Here is a 20,592-nt window from a genome sequence, read left to right as displayed (position 1 = left end):
GGCTTCCCGGATGTGCACAAGCCCCCAACCTTGTGAACGGGCGTAAGACAGGATTTCACACAACGGATACTCCACTGGATAGACTTTTTATTGGTCCAATCCATGCGAGGATTATGGCGTTAGAGCCATGGAAGACCCAAAATTACCTCAACCGCAGGGGTGTGAATCACGTAGAGTGAATTTCCTCCTTATGGTCTTCCCCCATCTGCAAGCGGAATGGGACGGTCTGTATGGAGATAAAGGCTGGTTGTAGTGGTCGTCCGTCGATGGCCTCCAACCCCACTAGTAGCTTCTTGCGGATGAGTGGAATGTTATTCTGTTCTGCGAAGGTCTGATCGATAAAGTTACCTCCCGATTCGGAATCCACAAAAGCATTCGCAGTGACGTGAAAATTCTCCCCGGACAGGACCGCTGGTATCATAATCCGAGTTGGCAGACTCTCTTTGGTGATAGGGGAGATGGACAGCGTTCCCAACAACACTCCCCGGGATCTCATTGAGAGTTGGCATTTTCCGGCTTGTGGGGACACACGAGCACTTGATGGCCGGAATAGCCGTTGTAGAGACAAAGGCCTGCGCTGCGGCGGCGTTGCTTCTCAGATGAGGATAACCGGTTACCCCCTAGTTGCATGGGTTCTGGAGCATGAGCATGGGAAAATACTGAAGCGATGAAGCGAGAAGAAGGAGATCTCGGTCTCCGCTGTTGACAACGGAACGTTCAGACCTCCTGCAGGCATTGGTCCACCCGAATACAGACAGCAATCAGCTTCTCTAGATCAGTGGGGCGTTCCTGGGCTGCAAGTTCGTCTTTGATGTTCTCAGCAAGGCCTTGCCAGAAGGCAGAGAATAAGGCCTCGTTGTTCCATCCTGTCTCGGATGCAACAGTGCGGAACTCCAGAGCGTACCTGGGGACCGATCGGTCTCCCTGGGAGATATGAAATAGGGAGGAAGAAGCAGTCATCTTACGTCCTGGAGCGTTGAAGACCCTACGGGACTCCCTGGTGAAGAGGCCGATGTCCTGTGTAAGGTCTGATCTCTGTTCCCAGATGGGGGAAGCCCAAGCCAAGGCATCTTCCGTAAGTAGGGATATGATATAGGCCACCTTGGATCTTGGAGAAACAAAATGAGAAGGGGTGATCTCAAATTGGATAAAGCATTGGTTTAAGAAGCCTCTACACCCATGGGGATCTCTCTCGTAACGGTTAGGCGTCGGTAGGCGAGGTTCAGTAGAAGTAATGGCTGGAATCGGGGTGGTAGAAGCAGTAGCAGTTGCCGTTGGTTAGATACAGGAGGAGCGGTCTGTGCCTGGATAGTGAGGGAATGGAGGCTCTGCTGTAACAGGTCCATCCAGCGGTCATTCTGTTCTAGGTATCTCTCTAGCCTAGTGAACATATTGGCGTGAGAGGACAGAGTTCCACCTCAGTGGGGTCCATGTTTGTTGGGCTGAGCATACTGTCACGCTGTGCTCACCACAAACAAGACCGGTGCTGAGGTGGGAATGGATATTACGCCACCCACAGCCACGGTGGCGTGTCTGGAGTGTTGAGTAAGTCGGAATAGCCAGGTCAGGGTTGGAGAGGTACGGATCGTTGTTATACTTGCCGGGTCAGAGGAGGAGAGATACAGAACGTTGCAGGTACTATTGTGTCTGGGATTGGAGAGAGTAGAATCATCGGTTGCCGAGGTCAGGGTAGGAGAGAGCAGAATGGTCGTTTGTCCGGATGCCGTGGTCAGGTTTGGAGAAGAGCGAATGTCGTGGAAAGCCAGGTCGGTACACAGGAAGATAAGCAGCAAGGCAAGACAGGACAAGACTGTGGAGGCAGAGAAGAGGTGAGTTCAACGCAACTAGAACTATGCTCAGCCAAAGTGCTAGTGGCACAGCTGAGCATATGCAGGTGAGAGCGTCCAATAGGAAAACTGCAGCGTGGAGGTGTGTGCAAAGCGAGGCTTCGATAGGAGGCAGGGTAACAAGGCTCAGGTGAGATCTCTGGGATGGAGCCTGAGTGTGCTTCGCGTGCATCCATGCCCGTGCGGGCCTGCGTGCGTGTGTTGCACGCGCCCCCCGTCCTCGCGAAGTGATGGCCTTAAGGGGCTGAAGCAGGTGCGCGCACATGCACCTAAAGCAAGATGGCCGCTGGAGGGACCAGCGGGACCCGCGGAGGCATGAACGGGTCTCGGGAGAGCACTGGCCACCGGAGCGGGTGAGCGGTGAGCGTGCCAAGGACGGTGTGGCTCCCCGAACCTTACAGTTGTGTAGTTTAATAAGTGAATACTCTTTAAGTTTACTCACTAAATACTGTACAATACTTTGTTGCTCTGCATCACTTCTAAAGTAATTTCTTAATAGTGGTGAGTAAAATACTGTATTTGAAGGTATTGCTTGATTAGTACTGTACTGTAGTGTAGTAACAGGGGAGTGCAAACTTTTGGAGCTGCGCCATCCTGCCTGCTCCCCCCTTGCTTTCGCGCCCCCCTTACCTTGTTTGGCGGCATCAAATCACGTGACCCCATTGCCATGGAGAAGAGCATGTGATGTCACCGCGGCGCCATGGTGACGCGTCACGCGCCCCCCAACTTTGCGCACCGCTGCTGTAGTACAATAGTTTATTTACACAATTGCTGTTTATTATTATGTAGGCTACTTAAGTTACTGTACCTATAAATATTATACTACTGCATAGCAAGTAAAAAGGGGAAGTTAAAGTGTCTGGCTGGGAGTGACACCCAATTTCAGAATATCCAACAATCCGGCACCACTCGAATCGCAATGGTGCCGAACGATCAGAATTGAACTGTACATTCTTCTCTGAAAGCCTCGGTTACATTGTAAATGCAGGGACACCAACGCTTTCTTGTTCTTAAAGAACGCAGAGTGATTGGCAGCGGCAGATGTCTAGAGAATGTAATCCCTAGAGAGTTTTTGTTCTGCCAAAGGTTCAGACGTTTAAGTTTGCAAAGATAAGTGTTAATATGTAACGGCACGTGAAGAGTGAATTCAGACATTTTGATAACATTTACATAGTCGTTCTGTTTTGAAAGTGAAGCTCTCCAACAGAATTACTGCGGAAAAGAAGTAGAAACATGATCTTTTCCTCATTATAACTGGTATGATTTAAGTAGCTGATGTATATAGTTTCCTGTAATTTAAAAAAATGTGAGGTAATGCAACATAATACTGTCTCCATTTGAAAACGAGGTCTATATTTCATTTTCTTCCTTTATCGTCCTTAGCAAAACCCTTTCTATATAAGTAAACATACATAAATATACTGGTTTCTAAAAGCAGAAGTACTTTTTTGTCACCTTCCCAAGTATACAGTATAGTAATGCACATCATTGCTATGCACTTATTGCACTCCAAAGCTAATTTTAATTAAAGATCAGAGCTCTCCATATTTTTTAGATTCCTTCCAGTACATTAACCCTGCATATTTCCCATCCTTTATGATGTGAGTCTTGCTGTTTTCCACATGGTCCTGAAAATAGTTTTTTTTTTAAGTGGCCCAGTAAGGGAATAGTTTGAACAAGCCAGGGAATAAATAAATAAGCCAGCTCCATTTATGGGTGTATCTCCCGGCTTGTTCGGAAGTTACAATGAAAGTTTACACGAGTGGTTTTTAACCTTATTTTGGTTAGGTAACCCCAGAATTCAATTTTGAAATTCTGGGGAACCCCAACTCTCGCCCCCCTGTTGCTGCAATCTCTATCGCCCCCCCCCATCCATCGCCCCTCTCTTCGCCCCTCCTGTCGTCCCCATCTCTCTCCCCTAACCTCCCATTGCCCCCGTCTCTCTCCCCACTCCCGTCACCCCGCTCTCCCCCCTCCTGTCACCCCGTGTCTCCCTCCCCTCACTGTCCTCCTTATGCGCCTTCTCCCCCTCACTCTCCCCCTTGCACGCATGCACACACTCTCCCTCTTACACACATACACACATACACACACTCTCCCACTTACACACACTCTCCCACTTACACACACACACACTTATACACACACACACACACACACATCCACTCTCCCACTTTTACACACACACACACACAAACACACACACACACACACTCTGACCTACTGTCCGGACCCGTTCAGAAGTGAAGCACTTAGAATGTGTTCGCCCTCCTCTCCCCCTCTCCCTCCCTGCGAGAGCGCACGCTGACCAGAGCAGGCAGAAAGAAGAATAGCAGTGAGCTGCCGGCTGCTGCTGCTTAGCTCAGGAGCCGCCGGGTCACTGCTGCTTGGGGTGCCGCTGCCGGTCCTCGGACAGCTGGGAGTGTTGTCCCGGCTCTCCCCTTCTGGCAGACGCGGAACCCTTGAGGGGTGCTTGTGGAATCCCTGGGTTCTGTGGAACCCCGATTGAAAACCACTGGTTTAAACTATAGCTTTAGAATACTGTTTCTCTTTAAGAATATGGCTTGGGTTCTAAGGTGATAATGTGAATAAAGCTGGGCCAAGCCAGGTACAATATTTATGATAGGGTTGCCAGGTATCCAGTATTGAACTGGACTGTACTGTACTGTATTTGGACACTTTGTCCAGTAAAAATTAGAGGCAATACTGGACATGTACGTGTCTGATATTACCTCTCTGAATATAGTGACCTGACCAGCTTGGGGGGGGGGGGCTCGTGGGATTTCTCCGAGCAGGGCTGCTGATAGGGGGCTGGGCAGCTACCTCCATCTTGATTTACTGCTGCTGGGTAATGCAGCCAATCAGGTGTCAGGAGCATGGGGGTGTTGCCAAGGAGTGGAGGAAAGAGCATGGAGTTGAGAGAGGTGAGAGGGGTGTGTTTGTGTCGAGCGCGTCACACCTTTCACCATTGTGTCCAGTATTTTTGGAGAAGACACCTGGTAACCCTACAGTAGTTAAATCTGTGCTAATGTCAGAAAATCAGCTAGGTTTGAGAGCTCATACATCTCCCTCATAAGACAAACAAACACGCAGCATCTAGTGAGTGTCTGCACCTCTACAATGCCGAGTATATACAGTAGCACAGTAGCATGTTATTTTCTCAAGGAAGAGACGAAAATAAACTGTTGCATTAAGAAATCCTTATGTTCACTTCACTCTTACCCATGTTCAAAGGGCAGAGGGAGAGAAAAGGTTCCCTTTTGAAATGAACTGCAACAGACTGTGTGCGCTCACTGCTTTTGTGTAGAGTCTGAAATAAAGGTTTACTGATGTTACACTAGAAATACAATGTACAGTGCACAGCGCTGGCAGTTATTTGTTTCTCATACGAGATCTGACAAAATAAATACAATGAATACAATTCTTGGATTGAATTAGTGCATACTATGCAAAATTCCAATCCACTCAAACACAAGTTTAACGACATGTTTATGGTGCCTAGAAAAGCAGTGCTTGTGGGTTCTAGTCCTTTTGGGTCGGACACCATTCCCATCATTAGGTGTCTTAGGCTTATCAACTCTATACAGTTGGTATGCAAATCCTTTAAGGAAGTGTTGGATGGGACTAATTTAAATATACTTTACATAGTCATTAGCATATCTCCCATGGTACCTCAGCTGTGCTCCTTTTTAAGCACAGGAATGTCTCCCTATTTTGGAGCAAGTTTGAGGTTTTTTTTAGTTCCCAATCTGCAGATGGCACTTGGTGGGGAGGAGGGGGAAAGATTTGATCTAAATAATCCGCAGAAATCCGGGAAACGGATTTGGACCAGTTCACCCATGTCTGTGTAGGAGTAAAATCAACAAATGCCAGCGATCTGTTTACCCGGTGAATCACTAGTTGATCAACACCTTAAAAAAAGAAAAGAAAATCAGACAAGTCTTTTAAAAACTTTAAACAATATTGTAACATTGTAACTTGATGTTCAGGGCAGGGTATACTGCCCTTATCTGTGCCTTATATCTTCTTTAAAACCTACCTTTCTAATTGGCACATGGGCATCCACACATCCAATTACTTATTTATTGGGATGGAGCAAACAAGACCCCATCTTCTAATCCTCTTATTACTACTCGAGACAAAGGAACATTTTCAGACTTTCACAAGCGATATAAAAACAACCGTACATTAGTCTGATTTGTTCAAGGCGAGTCTATTGCCACATCTATAACTATCACTAGTTGACTCTAGTGCTGAGTTTGTACCTTTAAGCAGCAGTCACACTCCCTCTCTTCCCAGCTGCCGTTCTCTACCCCTCCCTACCGCAGATGTACAATGGAAATATGCCGTGGTGAAATGAAGTAAACTCACATAAAACCGATTACACCCCCAGCAATGTCAGAGTAGGGCTTTGTAAGCGTCATTCAGACATTGCAACAGGAAAGGGCAGGTTCGGGATTAACATTAACGCTTTAGTGCCCGAAGGGACAAACGCTTCTCCCTTTAATATGGCGATCAACATTTTCAGCTCCAATTTCAGAGCAAATTCTTAGCAACCGTTTCTACAATTTGAATTTGGCATCATTATTATTATTGTATAAGCAGCTGTTCAAACACAGCCCTTCATGGCTTATTAGCTGTCTTCGGACAGTTTAAAATAAGAAGCTATAAAATGTAAAAAAAAAAAATATATATAAACATTTTATAGGAATTAAGCTTAAATATTTTGTTCAATTTGTATTTGTCTCTGGCACCCGCAGAAAACTAAGTCATCTAGACGCAGAATTTCCAAACAATAGGACCACGTGTATATTGGATCTAAGGAAAAATAGACGAATGATTCCCGTGACCGAGAAATGTATATGTTAAAAGTATTCAGATTTGAATTAAGTGTGTGTGTGGGGGGGGGGGGGGAAATCAAGTTCATTCATTTTTTTTTCCTAGTGAAGATTGTGGGTACAAATGTACAGATGACTTCACAGCTGCGCAACTTGCTATGCAGCTAGGATGCATGGGGATGTGTTGAGGGCTGTGTCTCAAACTCACCGTGTAGGCAACAAGCAGCGGAATCTTAGCAGGTCATTCTATATACTCCCAAGCAGCTGCTCGGGCCGGCTTCAGCCAAAAGGGGAGATTCCCCAAGCAAATAACATGACATTAACCAGGATTTACTATGCTAAATAACGTGGCATTGTGGATCATTCTAAATTCTATGCAAATGAGATCGTTATAGCCTAAAAGGTATTCATCCCGTATTTCCTAAGCTCCGTTAAGGAAATAATGTCATGTTATTTAAGTCGCATTATAAAGGGGAGGACAGCCCAGTGGATATAGGCCTAAGAGTAATGGAATAATGCAGTTATAATATACTGGGCTGAAAAAGAAAAGAGGGTGCTACTGGGAACAGATTATATAATGCACATTAATAACGTAAACACTCAAATCTCTAAAATCGGCTACTTAACGTAATTCTTAAATATGCAAAATGAAGGAGACCCTCATCCTTCTCATACTTACTGGGTTATTTGGGTATTACCTTAGCTCAGAAAAATGGAGACGCTGGTAGAACGTCAATAAAATGTTACATTACGTTTTGAATGCTATGTAATGGTGGATTATACAACATTCTGTTTTGTGCATCTTTTAAACCACTAATACGTCCTTTAGCTGGCTAACCTCTATTGTCTATCAGTGCAGTCTTCAAAAGTGCTTGAGACAACAGGCACTTAATGAAAATCAGTTATTCTCCAAGAAATAGGAAGTCCTTAGGTTTGAGCTGCTACAAATCCCTATGGCAGACCGAGGTAAACAGGGTTATTCCCTAAACTGGAATTGTGCGAATCAGGGTACTATGGCACGGAAACTTCCATTGAAGTCAAAAGAGGTTTGTATGCGATAGCGCTCTGAGCAGCAGTTTGGCAGTTTGATGAATAACCCCCAATGTGTTAGGTCTCCCAAGACATAGTGGGTTCTTCAAAATCAAGAGTGTTGTCCATTTGTTGTTTTAAATCTCCTGGTAACAGGCCAATCAAAAAAGCAAAAATAAATGGATCAATTATATACATTTATATAATACGATAACTAAAATTTGCATCGAACCACGATGTTCATTTTCAACTATTTAATACAAACTTATTATATATATATATATTTTTTTTCATTTTTTTTTCATCGTGGTGATAAGTGAGAAATTAAAATGTATAAATTAAGATGTTTAAAGTTTATGATCAAAACGCAAAGCAAAAAGAATTCCCCCAAAGAGTAAGACGTAATTCTAACTTACTATGGGAAAGACAGAGGGGCATTGATCAGTATGTCACTATCCTTGGTGATATTGGCTCCCACTACTTTTTTTTGTTTACATTGAGTTTTCTTATAGGAAAAGGCATGTATTTTATATAGCACCTCATGTGAAAAACACTGTTTTGTAAAAGCTGCTTTTGAAGGGTAGTGTTAACTTCTGGGTCAAAATACAAGTATGTTGTGGTCTACAGAAACCTAAAAAGGCAACTTACTTGGAACAAAAACATATATTGAATGATGATCTGCATACACCATTCTCTTCTTTTTTTGTATAGTTTGAGATAACATCACAGTAATTGTGTGTCACATTGTGCCAAGTGTGAAAAAAAGGATTCATTTATATTAAAATGTCAGCATCTGTCTTATAGTCACACATACATCGTAACCTACCCACCTTTATTTAGCGAGGTATGGTTTGTGAATATAACATTTCGGTTACAATAATAATGTCTGGAGACGATGCAGTACAGTATGGATATTGTTTCAGCAAAGTACTATATCCTACTCCGAATTACGATGTCCAATCATGTACTGTAGTAGTCTCATGCTAACAGAGGTAGCAGTAATGTATGGGCAACCATAGTCAATGATCTGTGCCTCCATGAGAGGTGAGGACCTCAAGCAAAGCTTATGAGGTCTACGTTGGTTTCTTCCAAATTTTAAAAAGCAACGCTATGTTCACTGTTTGCTTTTTTAGATCTGCTTAGAAACATTGTAGTAAGCATTTAATCATACTAACAGCTAAACAACCTACATGATGGAGTAAAGAACTGTGTTAAAACCTTCAAGATACAACCCACATGCAAACCATGTATTATCATAACTCTGTGCCCAGAGCATAATTGAAACCAAGAGGTAACTCTCAATTATTGATTACTTCCTGGTAAAACATGTTATAAATAAAATAAATAAACATCCACATATAAAATATGTCGCACATCCTGCAGACGTCCAATTAAAATCAGATCTGACGTTGGCAGGCACATTAATCTTTGACATTTTGTACATATGTAACCGACAGTATGTGAAACGTGTAAGCCAAATGTAATGCAGCAACACGCCTGCCTTCTTCCACATGAAATCAAATATCTCCGGAGTGCAAAAAGCTACATTTACTGAAGGAAGAAAAAAACCCAAAAAAAACTGGTTAAAACATCCACCAAATTGTGTATGTTAAAAGGGAGTAGGTTAATGCTTTAAAGTGTTAGCATATATTGTGCCACTGAAAGACTCCCAAGAGACATTGCAAGAACCGGAGAGACACGAGTGCAGAAAATAACAGCGACTTATTGAAACAGAAACCGTCCCATAGAGCAGGGGTCGCCAACTGGGGGGTGCAACATTTTCTATGGGGAGCACCAAACCCGAGACTCGCGCTTACGGAAGCTGATACTGATTGCTGGGGGAGAGCGTGGGGCCTCTGTAACGCTCTTACCTTCTCTGCGGCTTCTCCTCCTGCATCTTCCGATAGCGACAACATACCGCCAGGACAACGCGGCATCACACGAGGAGGAGGAGATGCCGGAGAGCAGGTAAGAGGGCGGGGGAGAGGCGCAACATAAAACTTTGCACTCCCCTGCCATGGAGGACAGTGGCATTTTTGTTTTTCATAAACGTGTTGCAAACGTTTGCACCAAAGCCCTAACTAGGAAGCTTTGGTAAATAGCCCCATGGATGTTTACATTCCCTATTGCGCGGGGAGAAGGTATTCTTTGAGTATTTACAATGACATCTTTCCACATGGGGGTGATGGGGTGGGGGGGGTCATTTATCAAAGTCTCCCAGCTGCAAAACAGGAGTAAAACTCATACATTTTTAAAAAAAAACTGCGTCGAATTTATTTCAAAACAAATGGCCTCAGGTTTCAGTGGGAAATGTTTTCCCTAGGTAAATCTGCCGCTCTATTTTTGCCAGAAGTTTGCAGCCAGGAGACTTCGTTAAATTGCCCTCGGAACGTGCTCAGCAGCCGCCACTGCAAAATACGCGCGAACCCCGAAGAGCGACATCAAGCGAATGCATGGACCCGTGCTACACCGATAAAGAAATGAATTGTTTGCAAAAATGAACAAGCTGTTACAGTGTTTGTTATTCAGTTGAATTTAAGTCACGTCTACCCAGCAGCTGTACTGTATAGTTTATTTTTTTTATAAACTCAGCTTTCCCTTTTTGATGTCTCTCTGACAGCTCACTGTGCTGATAAATGTGTCCATGGCCGCTGCATTGCTCCTAACACCTGTCAGTGCGAGCCAGGATGGGGAGGCCCGAACTGCTCCAGTGGTAAGTCTCCAGCTGTTGTTGCCTGTCTCCAAATGTTTCTGCTGTTTTTGTTCTTTCTGTCTGGGAATAAGCTGGGATCTTGTGCCTTAATGTTGGCAATTTAACTGCAGCACTTAATTAGAAATTGGTTAATCGACTCTTCTCCGACTGTTAAAGGTGCAATGTCAGCATGGGATGTTTTTCTTACAGTGCGCGGAATAGGATCCTTATTTGTTAAAGGACCTGCTGTATATCTCAAGCATTACACTGTTCTTATTAATGACAAGAATTGATGTACACAACACGTGAAAACGGGTTAACATGCATTTTTATTAAAGTAGCAAGACACGGCATTAACCCTGTCACTGCTGGAAATGTCTGCATGAAGGAGTCTATCGACAGCATAACGCCACTCATTCACATTGTAAAGCAATGGTGTCTCTTACTGAAGCATTCACACATTGGAATTAGTTTGGTCTCTGTACGTAAACAGCCCAGCGCTGTGTGTAGAGTTCTTGTTCAGAGCATCGCGGGGCAGGTTACTAGCCGGGAGAGATCTGGCAGCAGGGAAAGTTTCATAAAGTAAATAGCTCTTTCATGACTCTCATCTTGTGGGGTTGCCAGCATCCCTCTGAGAAAGAAGACAGATATCACACTTACCAAGGAATATTAAGGCAGAGTTATAACCGTGTGAAACCACTCACCCGTCTAACACCTCAACTGCCACTTGTTTTGTACTTTATGACAAGCTCAATAAATGGTCAAATTTGGGCCTGGAAGCTAAACACTGAATGGTATACTGCAAATACCAATACATTTCAAGTTTGACTATGTTATACAGCGATGCAGGTGAAAGCACAGAGAAATTGTGCCCTATAAATTGTTCTTCTTTTACATTTTCTTAACCTAGTGGTGCTCAACTCCAGCCCTTATGCCTCCCCCACCCCCCGCCCCTCCAACAGGTCAGGTTTTTAGGATATCCCAGCTTCAGCTCAATTGAGACACCTGTGCTGAAGCCGGAACTGATTGAGCCACCTGTGCTGAAGCAGGGATATCCTGAAAACCTGACCTGTTTTGGGAAGGTGGGACTGGAGCACAAAAAATGTTGCGTGTGCCAAGCACGCGCATTTTAAGTGAAACTTCTTTGTCTTTTGTCACAGAAATTGTATTTGCGATGGCGATGTTTTTAATTCATTGAGAGATTTCAGAGTTTAATTTATTTTGGTGTTGAAATTTCCATACTATCACTTGGAATACATGATATAATTGACTTATGATATCTAAAGTAAGATACATATATTTAGGATTGTTAAGTATCTAAATGGCGTTACTCTCAAAAGTCTTTCATTCAATGTAAATCATAAAAATCAAACACAATTTCAGTGGCTAAACCCAAAGAAGTTTGACTTACAACGTGCGTGCTCAGCACACCCACCCTGTTTTTTTTAATTTTTTTTTAGAATCATTACAGTTACTATATTATATTAATCTATATACAATTCATGTTACATACAATATTCATACAATTCATACAATATGTTTAGACACCTTGCATGTTTTCCACTTTGTTATTTTTATTATAAATCGTACATTTATAAAAATGTTACTATTTGCACTTCTATATTTATGCTCACTGGGAATTCCTCTAATAACAGTGGTGTGTGTGGACGGCCGCTTCTGCGCATGCGTGGCCTATGCAGGCTGCATCTGCGCATGCATGGCCTATGACGGCTGCTTCTGCGCATGCGTGGCCTATGACGGCTGCTTCTGCGCATGCGTGTCCCATGACGGCTGCTTCTGTGCATGCGTGTCCCATGACGGCTGCTTCTGCGCATGCGTGGCCTATGACGGCTGCTTCTGCACATGTGCGACCATCCCTATGACGTCACTTCCGTATTGCATTTTCGTTACCAGTTTTCACTTCAAAAACAATAAGTAGGATTTCAAGAGGAAAGTCTGTTACCAGGAACACTGTGACAAAAAGTATGAAAGTTAAATCTTTTTGTTACAAATATATGCTAGGGGCTAGTGAGTGGCTAACACATACTATAATTGAAGGGAGAATACAGCAGCGATTTCAAAGTTGCAGTGATTAGGTGACAGGTCACAGTTATAAAGCAGTTTAAAAAAAATTAAACTTAGAAAACAGGAAAGTACTGAAAACAGTGAAATATGAGAATGGAAAAAACTGAAAGCCAGATTGATTCAGAAAACCGCATCAACAACATGGAATTGCACAGTTAAAAATGCAGGACTGTATTAACCCTGCAGGGTTTTTTTACATAGAAAATGTGTTGTTCGCATGGAGTGTATTTGATCCCAAACTAGTACTGTATATTACTAAACATGCTTTAAATGCAGGAGTTGCATATAGAATGTGTTTTCTGTAATAGAAATAATTTTGTCTCTAGTGTTTTTCAAAAGGACTCTTAGGAACCCTTGGGTTCCCTTGGCGTCCCTACAGGGGTTCCCTGCAAGTTTCAGGTAATTTGAAAATTGTACCAAATACAGAAGACTTTACAATGCATCTGATCACAGACACGCTATTAGAGAGGGTTGTTTTTTTTACAATGCATCAGATCTCAGACGTGCTATTAGAGAGAGTTGGGGATCCTTACACAGCATTTGATCTCAGACACACTATAGAGAGGGTTGGGGTTCCTTGCAATGCATCTGATCTCAGACGTGCTATTAGAGAGGGTTGGGGTTCCTTACAATGCATCTGATCTCAGACGCGCTATTAGAGAGAGTTGGGGTTCCTTACAATGCATCTGATCTCAGACGCGCTATTAGAGAGGGTCGAGGTTCTTTACAATGCATCTGATCTCAGACACGCTATTAGAGAGGGTTGGGGTTCTCCTGAATTTAACAATATAATTATAGGGTTCCTTAATTATAAAAAGTTTAAAAACCACTGCTCTAGTCATTACCTTAAAGCATGTACTGTAGCTTTCAATAGTGATGGGACAGTCACGTTTTTGTGCTTAACTAATATAGTCTCACACAGCCCTGCAACAAGTTGCTGTGCACAGCTATATTTATTATTCTTAATAATGTTATCAAATTGTCACCGCTGAAAAATAGGCAACTGCTGGTACTGTAAAACTGCCCCAGATTTATTAAAGAAAAAAAATCAACTAAAAGCAGTTTGTTTTTTTGGTACCAGTTTCATAGATGGGAGACTGATAAATAGCCCCCTCTGGAGTCTGAAATTGACCTGTTCTAGTTTCCTTAACGTGTAAATGGTTCTCAGCACAGTTGGAGTGCTAGACAAAGCCCATATGAAGTGATGGACTCTCTGGATCCTCAGGGACTGTGTGGCACTTTAATCATGTGTCTGCATTCCATCAGAGTTACTCAAACTGTTTATTGCATTGATATCTTGTAATACAGCAGAGGATTATGGAGGAAGGAGGTATTTTGTTCACTTGATGCAGACTCAGAGTTTAGGACATGGGTTTGGGATGATGCCAGTAGTCATGCAGCCACAACATAAATGCTCTTCAGACCTCAGTTGCCCTGCTTAATATTCAGTTGATCCAAGTCTCTTCTTCACATCCTGAAATGATATGGGTTGCAAGTGGACAAAGGGGTTCTTAATCTGGGCGTAAAAGATTGATACTGTAGCTTGGGTGGGATGCTCTGACCATGGGGTGTCTGGTGAGTACACGACTGATTCAAATATTATCATAAAAAAAATATAGCGGTCTTTAAGTCACAATAAAAGTAATTGAAACTTTCTTAAAGTTATGGGCATATAACTTGCACCCTAACATCTCTAGTAACATCGATAAATATCACATAACCGCTAAAATGGCAGCAAAATCTCACTGGAATATCCTACAGTACTGTATGTGCTAAAATATATGAATCCATGTTTTCAGCACACACACTCGCAGTGCTGTTGGGGGGAGAGAGGACACACTAGGCCGTAATGAGTTCAAGGTTTTTGTGCATTTTTCTACTATTTGTTGCAATTTATGCGTAAGTTGTCTTGTGCTATTTGTTGTCTTGGTGTGGGTGCTTGTGCGGTTGATTTTGTGTGGTTTTCTGTAGTTGTTTGTATAACCCTCCTTGCGTGGCTCTTAAGGAGTTTATATCAGATGGACTATTTAAATGGCTGTGCTCACTGTCTCATACTTTTCCAGGGTGTTGGATCCGTGCAAGCTAGGATATACAGATAGATTAAGGATGGGTGCCAGGAACTTTTATAGAAGAAAGAGCTTTATTCGCATCTGTTGTTAATGCTCCACATACAAAGGCTTCACATAGACATGAACTGGTGTCACACAATATGGTTACTCTGTGCTTTTTCCCATGGTAGTTCTCACTCCTACACTAGGGAGATACTTAGGCTTCTTTAGGATTCATCCCCTTGGTAGCTCTCACTCTTACGCTGGCGAGGTACCTTTAGTAATGTTAGATTAGCTTCCTCAATGCCATGTATCTGGTGGACCCTGATTGGGGGATACATTCTATTCACAGGGATCAGTATCCCTTCACTGTGGACGGCATTCTTCCTCTACACTTATCAGATCGGGAGTTTACTGAGGACCTGTTAGTAGGAGTACACCATCTTCAGGGATCAATATCCTGCCACTCTGTGGACCGTCTACCTCATCCATACCTATTGGATAGGAGCTTCACGAGAGACACTATGGTGGGCCCAGTCCAACTATTCTTCTGAGTTTCTACTCTGAGAAGTCCCTACTGAACACTCACCTGCTCCTCTTCTGGTCAGATAAAACCTCTGCTCATTACTATGGACTCTATCTGTAAAGGGCATGTTTCTTAACTTAAAACAACAAATGTGACAGGACGTCCTTACTACACATAACTATACATTCAAACCTATACACATTACTTACAACTGCTACTCCAGAGGAACCTCCTACTATAACAGTTTACCTGGATATAGAAACAACACAAAGAACACGTGCTCAGCTATAATGAACGTATGGAAATGTATGCTGGGTGGTGCTCAGCAGTGATATATGCAACAACTATTGTATTGTATGTCTTTATTTATATAGTGCCATAAATATACATAGCGCTTCACAGTAGTAATACATGTTGTAATCATATAAATAACAAATAATATAAATAACAGGTCATGGGAATAAGTGCTTCAGACATAAAAGTAACACTAAGGAAGAGGAGTCCCTGCCCTGAGGAGCTTACAGTCTAATTGATAGGTAGGATAACGTATAGGGACAGTAGGAGGGAATTCTAGTAAGTGCTTTAAGTAAGTATTTAAAGAGAAAGTAATCCCTACAATTGACACAGAACTCCCAGATACCAGGTTGATTAATGTGTATAACTTATTACTTAATTTTTAATATGTAGTTTAAAATAGGGGGGTACCAGCAATATGATAGTGCATTGTGCCATGTACAATATAAAAGAGCGACACATAGATTGAACACTGAGAGGTAGTTATATCTCTAGGAGTAGCAGGTGTAGATTACTGGCTGATATGTGGTTAACCCCTTAAAGTGCTAATCTCCTGCCATATACTGCTCTTATAATGTATTTGCAAATTTGCTCTGCAGGATAGAAATGTAGCAGTTATCTATAATAATATAAGTACACAGGGTTTAAAGAGGCAATCCAAGCATCTTAAAAATAAAATAAAAACATCTGTGTTTTAATTTAATATATGTAGCATTTGATTACCTGTATGTATGTATGTATGTATGTCTTTATTTATATAGCGCCATTAATGTACATAGCGTTTCACAGTAGTAATACACGTAACAATCATATAAATAACAAATAATACAAATAACAGGTCATGGGAATAATTTATTTATTTATAAAATATTTTACCAGTAAGTAATCATTGAGAGTTACCTCTCGTTTTCAAGTATGTCCTGGGCAAAGAGTTAAGACAAATAATACATGTTTACAAATAAAGTTACATAATGAGCAGGGTATACATTATATACAAGACATTGCATGCAAAGTTAAAGATAATTTATATTATGGGCGTATGAAACAGTTACAGACCAGATTAAAATGTGTGACAGCCTTAGATTTGAAAGAACTTAGACTGGTGGTGGATGTAAGAGTCTCTGGTAGGTTGTTCCAGTTTTGGGGTGCACGGTAAGACAAGGAGGAGCGGCCGGACACTTTGTTGAGCCTTGGGACCACGAACAGTCTTTTGGAGTCTGATCTCAGGTGATAGGTGCTGCATGTGGTAGGGGTGAGGAGCTTGTTCAGGTAGCTGGGTAGCTTGCCCATAAAGAATTTGAAGGCAAGACAGGAAAGGTGAACTTTGCGCCTAGACTCGAGTGATGACCAATCTAGTTCTTTGAGCATTTCGCAGTGATGTGTGTTATAGTTGCATTGGAGAACAAAACGACAAATTGAATTGTAGAGGGTGTCAAGTTTGCTAAGGTGGGTTTGAGGTGCTGAGCCATATGCTATGTCTCCATAGTCAATAATTGGCATTAGCACCTGCTGTGCGATACGTTTTCTGACCAGGGAGGATTTGTTCCTGTAAAATACCCCTAGTTTGGCATAGGTCTTGGTTGTCAGGGTATCAATGTGCATCCCGAATGTTAAGTGGGAGTCAAACCATATGCCCAGGTATTTAAAACTAGTAACAGGAGTTAGGGTGGTGTTAGTGTTGGTTCTAATCTGGAGCTCAGTCGCTGGAAGCTTTAAAAATTTAGTCTTGGTCCCAAACACCATTGTTACAGTCTTGTCAGTGTTTAAAAACAGTTTGTTTTGGGAAATCCAGTTTTCGAGTCTGAAAAAGTCAGACTGAAGTATGTGTTGAAGGTCAGAGAGGCTATGGCTGTGTGCATGTAGGATGGTGTCATCTGCATACATGTGTATTGAGGCTTCCTGACAAGCTGTGGGAAGATCATTGATGAACACTGAGAAGAGTAGGGGCCTCAGAACAGAGCCTTGCGGGACGCCACAGGTGATATCCAGGGGGTTAGAGTTAGAGCCAGAGATGGACACATGTTGGGATCTACCTGATAGGTAGGACTGAAACCAGTTTAAAGCATGCTTCCCCATTCCAGAGCTCTGGAGTTTGTTAAGCAAGATAGCATGATCAACAGTATCAAAAGCCTTTGCAAAATCTAGGAATACTGCACTAGTGAGTTGACCCCGTTCCATTCCACACTGGATTTCATTGCAAATTTTTAGCAGGGTAGTTACGGTAGAGTGTTTGGGGCGAAAGCCAGATTGGAATTGGCTAGGGAAATTTGTCTTGTTATAGTAATCGCTTAATTGGGAGTGGACACATTTTTCCATGACTTTGGATAGGATTGGGAGAATAAGTGCTTCAGACATAAAAGTAACATTTAGGAAGAGGAGTCCCTGCTCCGAGGAGCTTACAATCTAATTGGTAGGTAGGAGGGATGTACAGAGACAGTAGGAGGACATTCTGGCAAGTGCGTCTGCGGGGGCCAAGCTTTATGTATCTTGTGAATAGTATTAGTCATGGTGCTACTCATATGCTTCTTTAAGCAAGTGTGTCTTAAGGTGGGTCTTAAAGATGGATAGACAGGGTTCTAGTTGGGTATTGAGGGGAAGGGCATTCCAGAGGTGTGGGGAAGTCAGTGAGAAAGGTTTAAGGTGGGAGAAGGCTTTAGATACAAAGGGGTAGAGAGAAGACATCCCTAAGTTGGGATGGTGCATAGCGATAAATGGGAAGAGATGTAGGGAGGGGCAGAAGAGTGTAAAGCTTTAAAAGTGAGGAGGAGAATTGAGTGTGAGATGCAGGATTTGATAAGAAGCCAGGAGAGTGATTTTAGCAGTGGAGACGCTGAGACAGATTTAGGAAAGAGTAGAGTGATTCTGGCAGCAGCATTTACGATAGATTTTAGGGGAGACAGATGAGTCAGGAAGGCCGGACAGCAGAAGGTTACAGTAATCGAGACGGGAGAGAATGAGGGCCTAAGTCAGAGTTTTAGCAGTCGAACAACAGTGGATAGGGCGTATCTTTGTAATATTGCTGAAGAAAAAGCTACAGGTTTTAGATACGTTTTGAATGTGAGAGGAGAATGTGAGAGAGGAGTTGAGTGTGACCCCTAGGCAGTGGGCTTTGGCTACTGGGTGAATGATAGTAATGATTAATGTGGAAGGAGATAGTGGGGCCAGGTTTGGGAGGAAGTATGAGGAGCTCTGTTTTTGCCATGTTATGTTTAAGTCGGTGGAGGGTCATCCAGGATGATATCGCAGAGACATTCAGAAACTTTGGTCTGTACAGCAGGTGTAAGGTCAGGGTTGAAAAGTACATTTGAGTGTTGTCAGCATAGAGGTAATATTTAAACCCAAGAGATGTGATTAGGTCACCTAGAGAAAGTGTGTACGAAGAAGAGAGAAGAGGTCCCAGCACAGAGCCTGGGGTACCCGCACAAAGAGATTGATAGAGGAGGAGGAGGTGTTAGCAGAATAGACACTGAAAGTACGATGGGAGAGGTAGGATGAGATCCAGGATAGAGATTTGTTGCGAATACCAAGAGTATGGAGAATGTGAAGGAGAAGAGGGTGGTCCACAGTATCAAATGCTGCAGAGAGGTCGAGTAATATGAGCAGAGTGTAATGACCTCTGTCTTCGGCAGAATTTAGGTCATTAGCTATTTTAGTGAGGGCTGTTTCAGTCGAGTGAGCAGTGCAGAAGCCAGATTGTAGAGGGTCTAGGAGAGAATAGGTGTTGAGAAAATGTAGCAAGCAAGAGAATACAAGACCAAGGAGTTTAGAGGCAAAAGGGCAGGAGGGAGACAGGTCGATAGTTAGAAAGACAGGTAGGGTCAAGATTGCTGTTTTTGAGTAATGGCATGTTTGAAGGATGAGGGAAAGGTACTAGAGTAGAGGGAGGAGTTAAAAATGTGTGTGAGTGTAGGGATTATAGAAGGAGCAAGATGTTTTAGGAGATGGGAGGGAATGGGAGAGAAAATGAGATGAGGTTATGGTCAGAGAGAGGAAAAGGGGAAATAGAGAAATCAAAGAGAAAAGTTTTTAGCAAAAACCAGGTCTAGGTAGTGGCCATCCTTGTGGGTGCTTTCTGCAGTCCACTGTTGAAGGTGAAAAGAAGAGCTTAGGGAGAGAAAGTGGGAAGCCCAAGGGAGAGAGGGGTCATCAATGTGTCAGTTGAAGTCCCCAAGGAGAAGAACAGAGGAGTCTGAGGAGAGAAAGAAAAAGAGCCAGGATTCAAAGTGAGAGGGAAAGGCAGTAGGGGGATGAGTAGAGGTAAGTGGGCGATAGATGAACGCCACGTGACAGGGAGAAGAGAAAAGATCTGGACAGTGTGAGCCTCAAAGGAGGGAAAATCAAGAGAGGGAGGAATAGGAAGGGTACGATAACGACAGAGAGAGGAGGAGCCCTCACGCCATCCAAGACATTGATGGCTATAAGAAATTGCATTGGTAGGCTGGAAACCAGTCCCGAAATATGGTGCATCAAAAAAAACATACTGCAATGATCGTCGCTGTGATCAAATAGCGGCTAGCTGTGGATAATATGTCAATGGGAATCCATACAAAATTTGAGCAGGCAAGCAATGACATCCATGAGTATAGCAAAAGTGTGAATAAATCACCAATAAAGGGAGGATGGGGGACAGTCAAGGACAACCTGCATTAACAGATCAATCAGCGCTGCCTTCACAACATCGACCCTAAAGGTATTGACACACATGTAAAAAAGTCCAACTGGCATAAGCATAAAGCTGCAAACGTTGGCAAAAAATATTGAGGCAACTCACGGTCCGCAGTCTGTAGAACAATTCCTGAATGGCGTGCTCCCTGGCGATGGATGAAGATCAGAAAAGAGACTCCAATGTGGAAGAAGCCATACACCACAAAAATAGCAAAGCTGGACGTGGTATCTGAGGTTTCTTGGAGAAAATGTTTCAATTCCCATTCAACATTGATACCTCTGGGATAGAATATCCAAAACATGTCTCGTTTATTGAGAACATTGAGTCTATCGCCTCCTTGTTTATGTGATGTAATGTGTTCTATACCCATAAATTGGAAATGTCTGGACACAGGATGTTCCAGATCAATTTTCTTAATCAACCTTTAGAGCAGGTCTTGCCACACCCTGGGCTTGCTCTCATAAGGACCTCTGTGGGGTATTTGCTTTTTTGCTTTGAATGACTGTGTTCACCTTGGCCATATATGTGGGAACTCTCTCTCTCGAGGGACACGTGCCCTAACTACAG

The 20,592-nt window shown here is 42.9% G+C and overlaps 1 protein-coding gene across 2 annotated transcripts in view; it reads left to right on the top strand.

Moving 5' to 3' along the window:
- Window positions 1-20,592, top strand: part of MEGF10 (multiple EGF like domains 10) — a 156,211-nt gene that overhangs the window by 51,141 nt on the left and 84,478 nt on the right. For both annotated transcript variants that reach the window (XM_075600409.1, XM_075600419.1), the window contains exon 5: window positions 10,335-10,427. In XM_075600409.1, coding sequence (XP_075456524.1) covers window positions 10,335-10,427 — 93 coding nt within the window. The remainder of the gene's footprint in view (window positions 1-10,334; window positions 10,428-20,592) is intronic.

This window comes from Ascaphus truei, chromosome 1 (assembly GCF_040206685.1).
Source record: "Ascaphus truei isolate aAscTru1 chromosome 1, aAscTru1.hap1, whole genome shotgun sequence".
Classification (NCBI taxonomy): domain Eukaryota; kingdom Metazoa; phylum Chordata; class Amphibia; order Anura; family Ascaphidae; genus Ascaphus; species Ascaphus truei.
The sequence above is the reverse complement of the archived record's forward strand: the minus strand, read 5'-3'. Positions and strand labels throughout refer to the sequence as shown.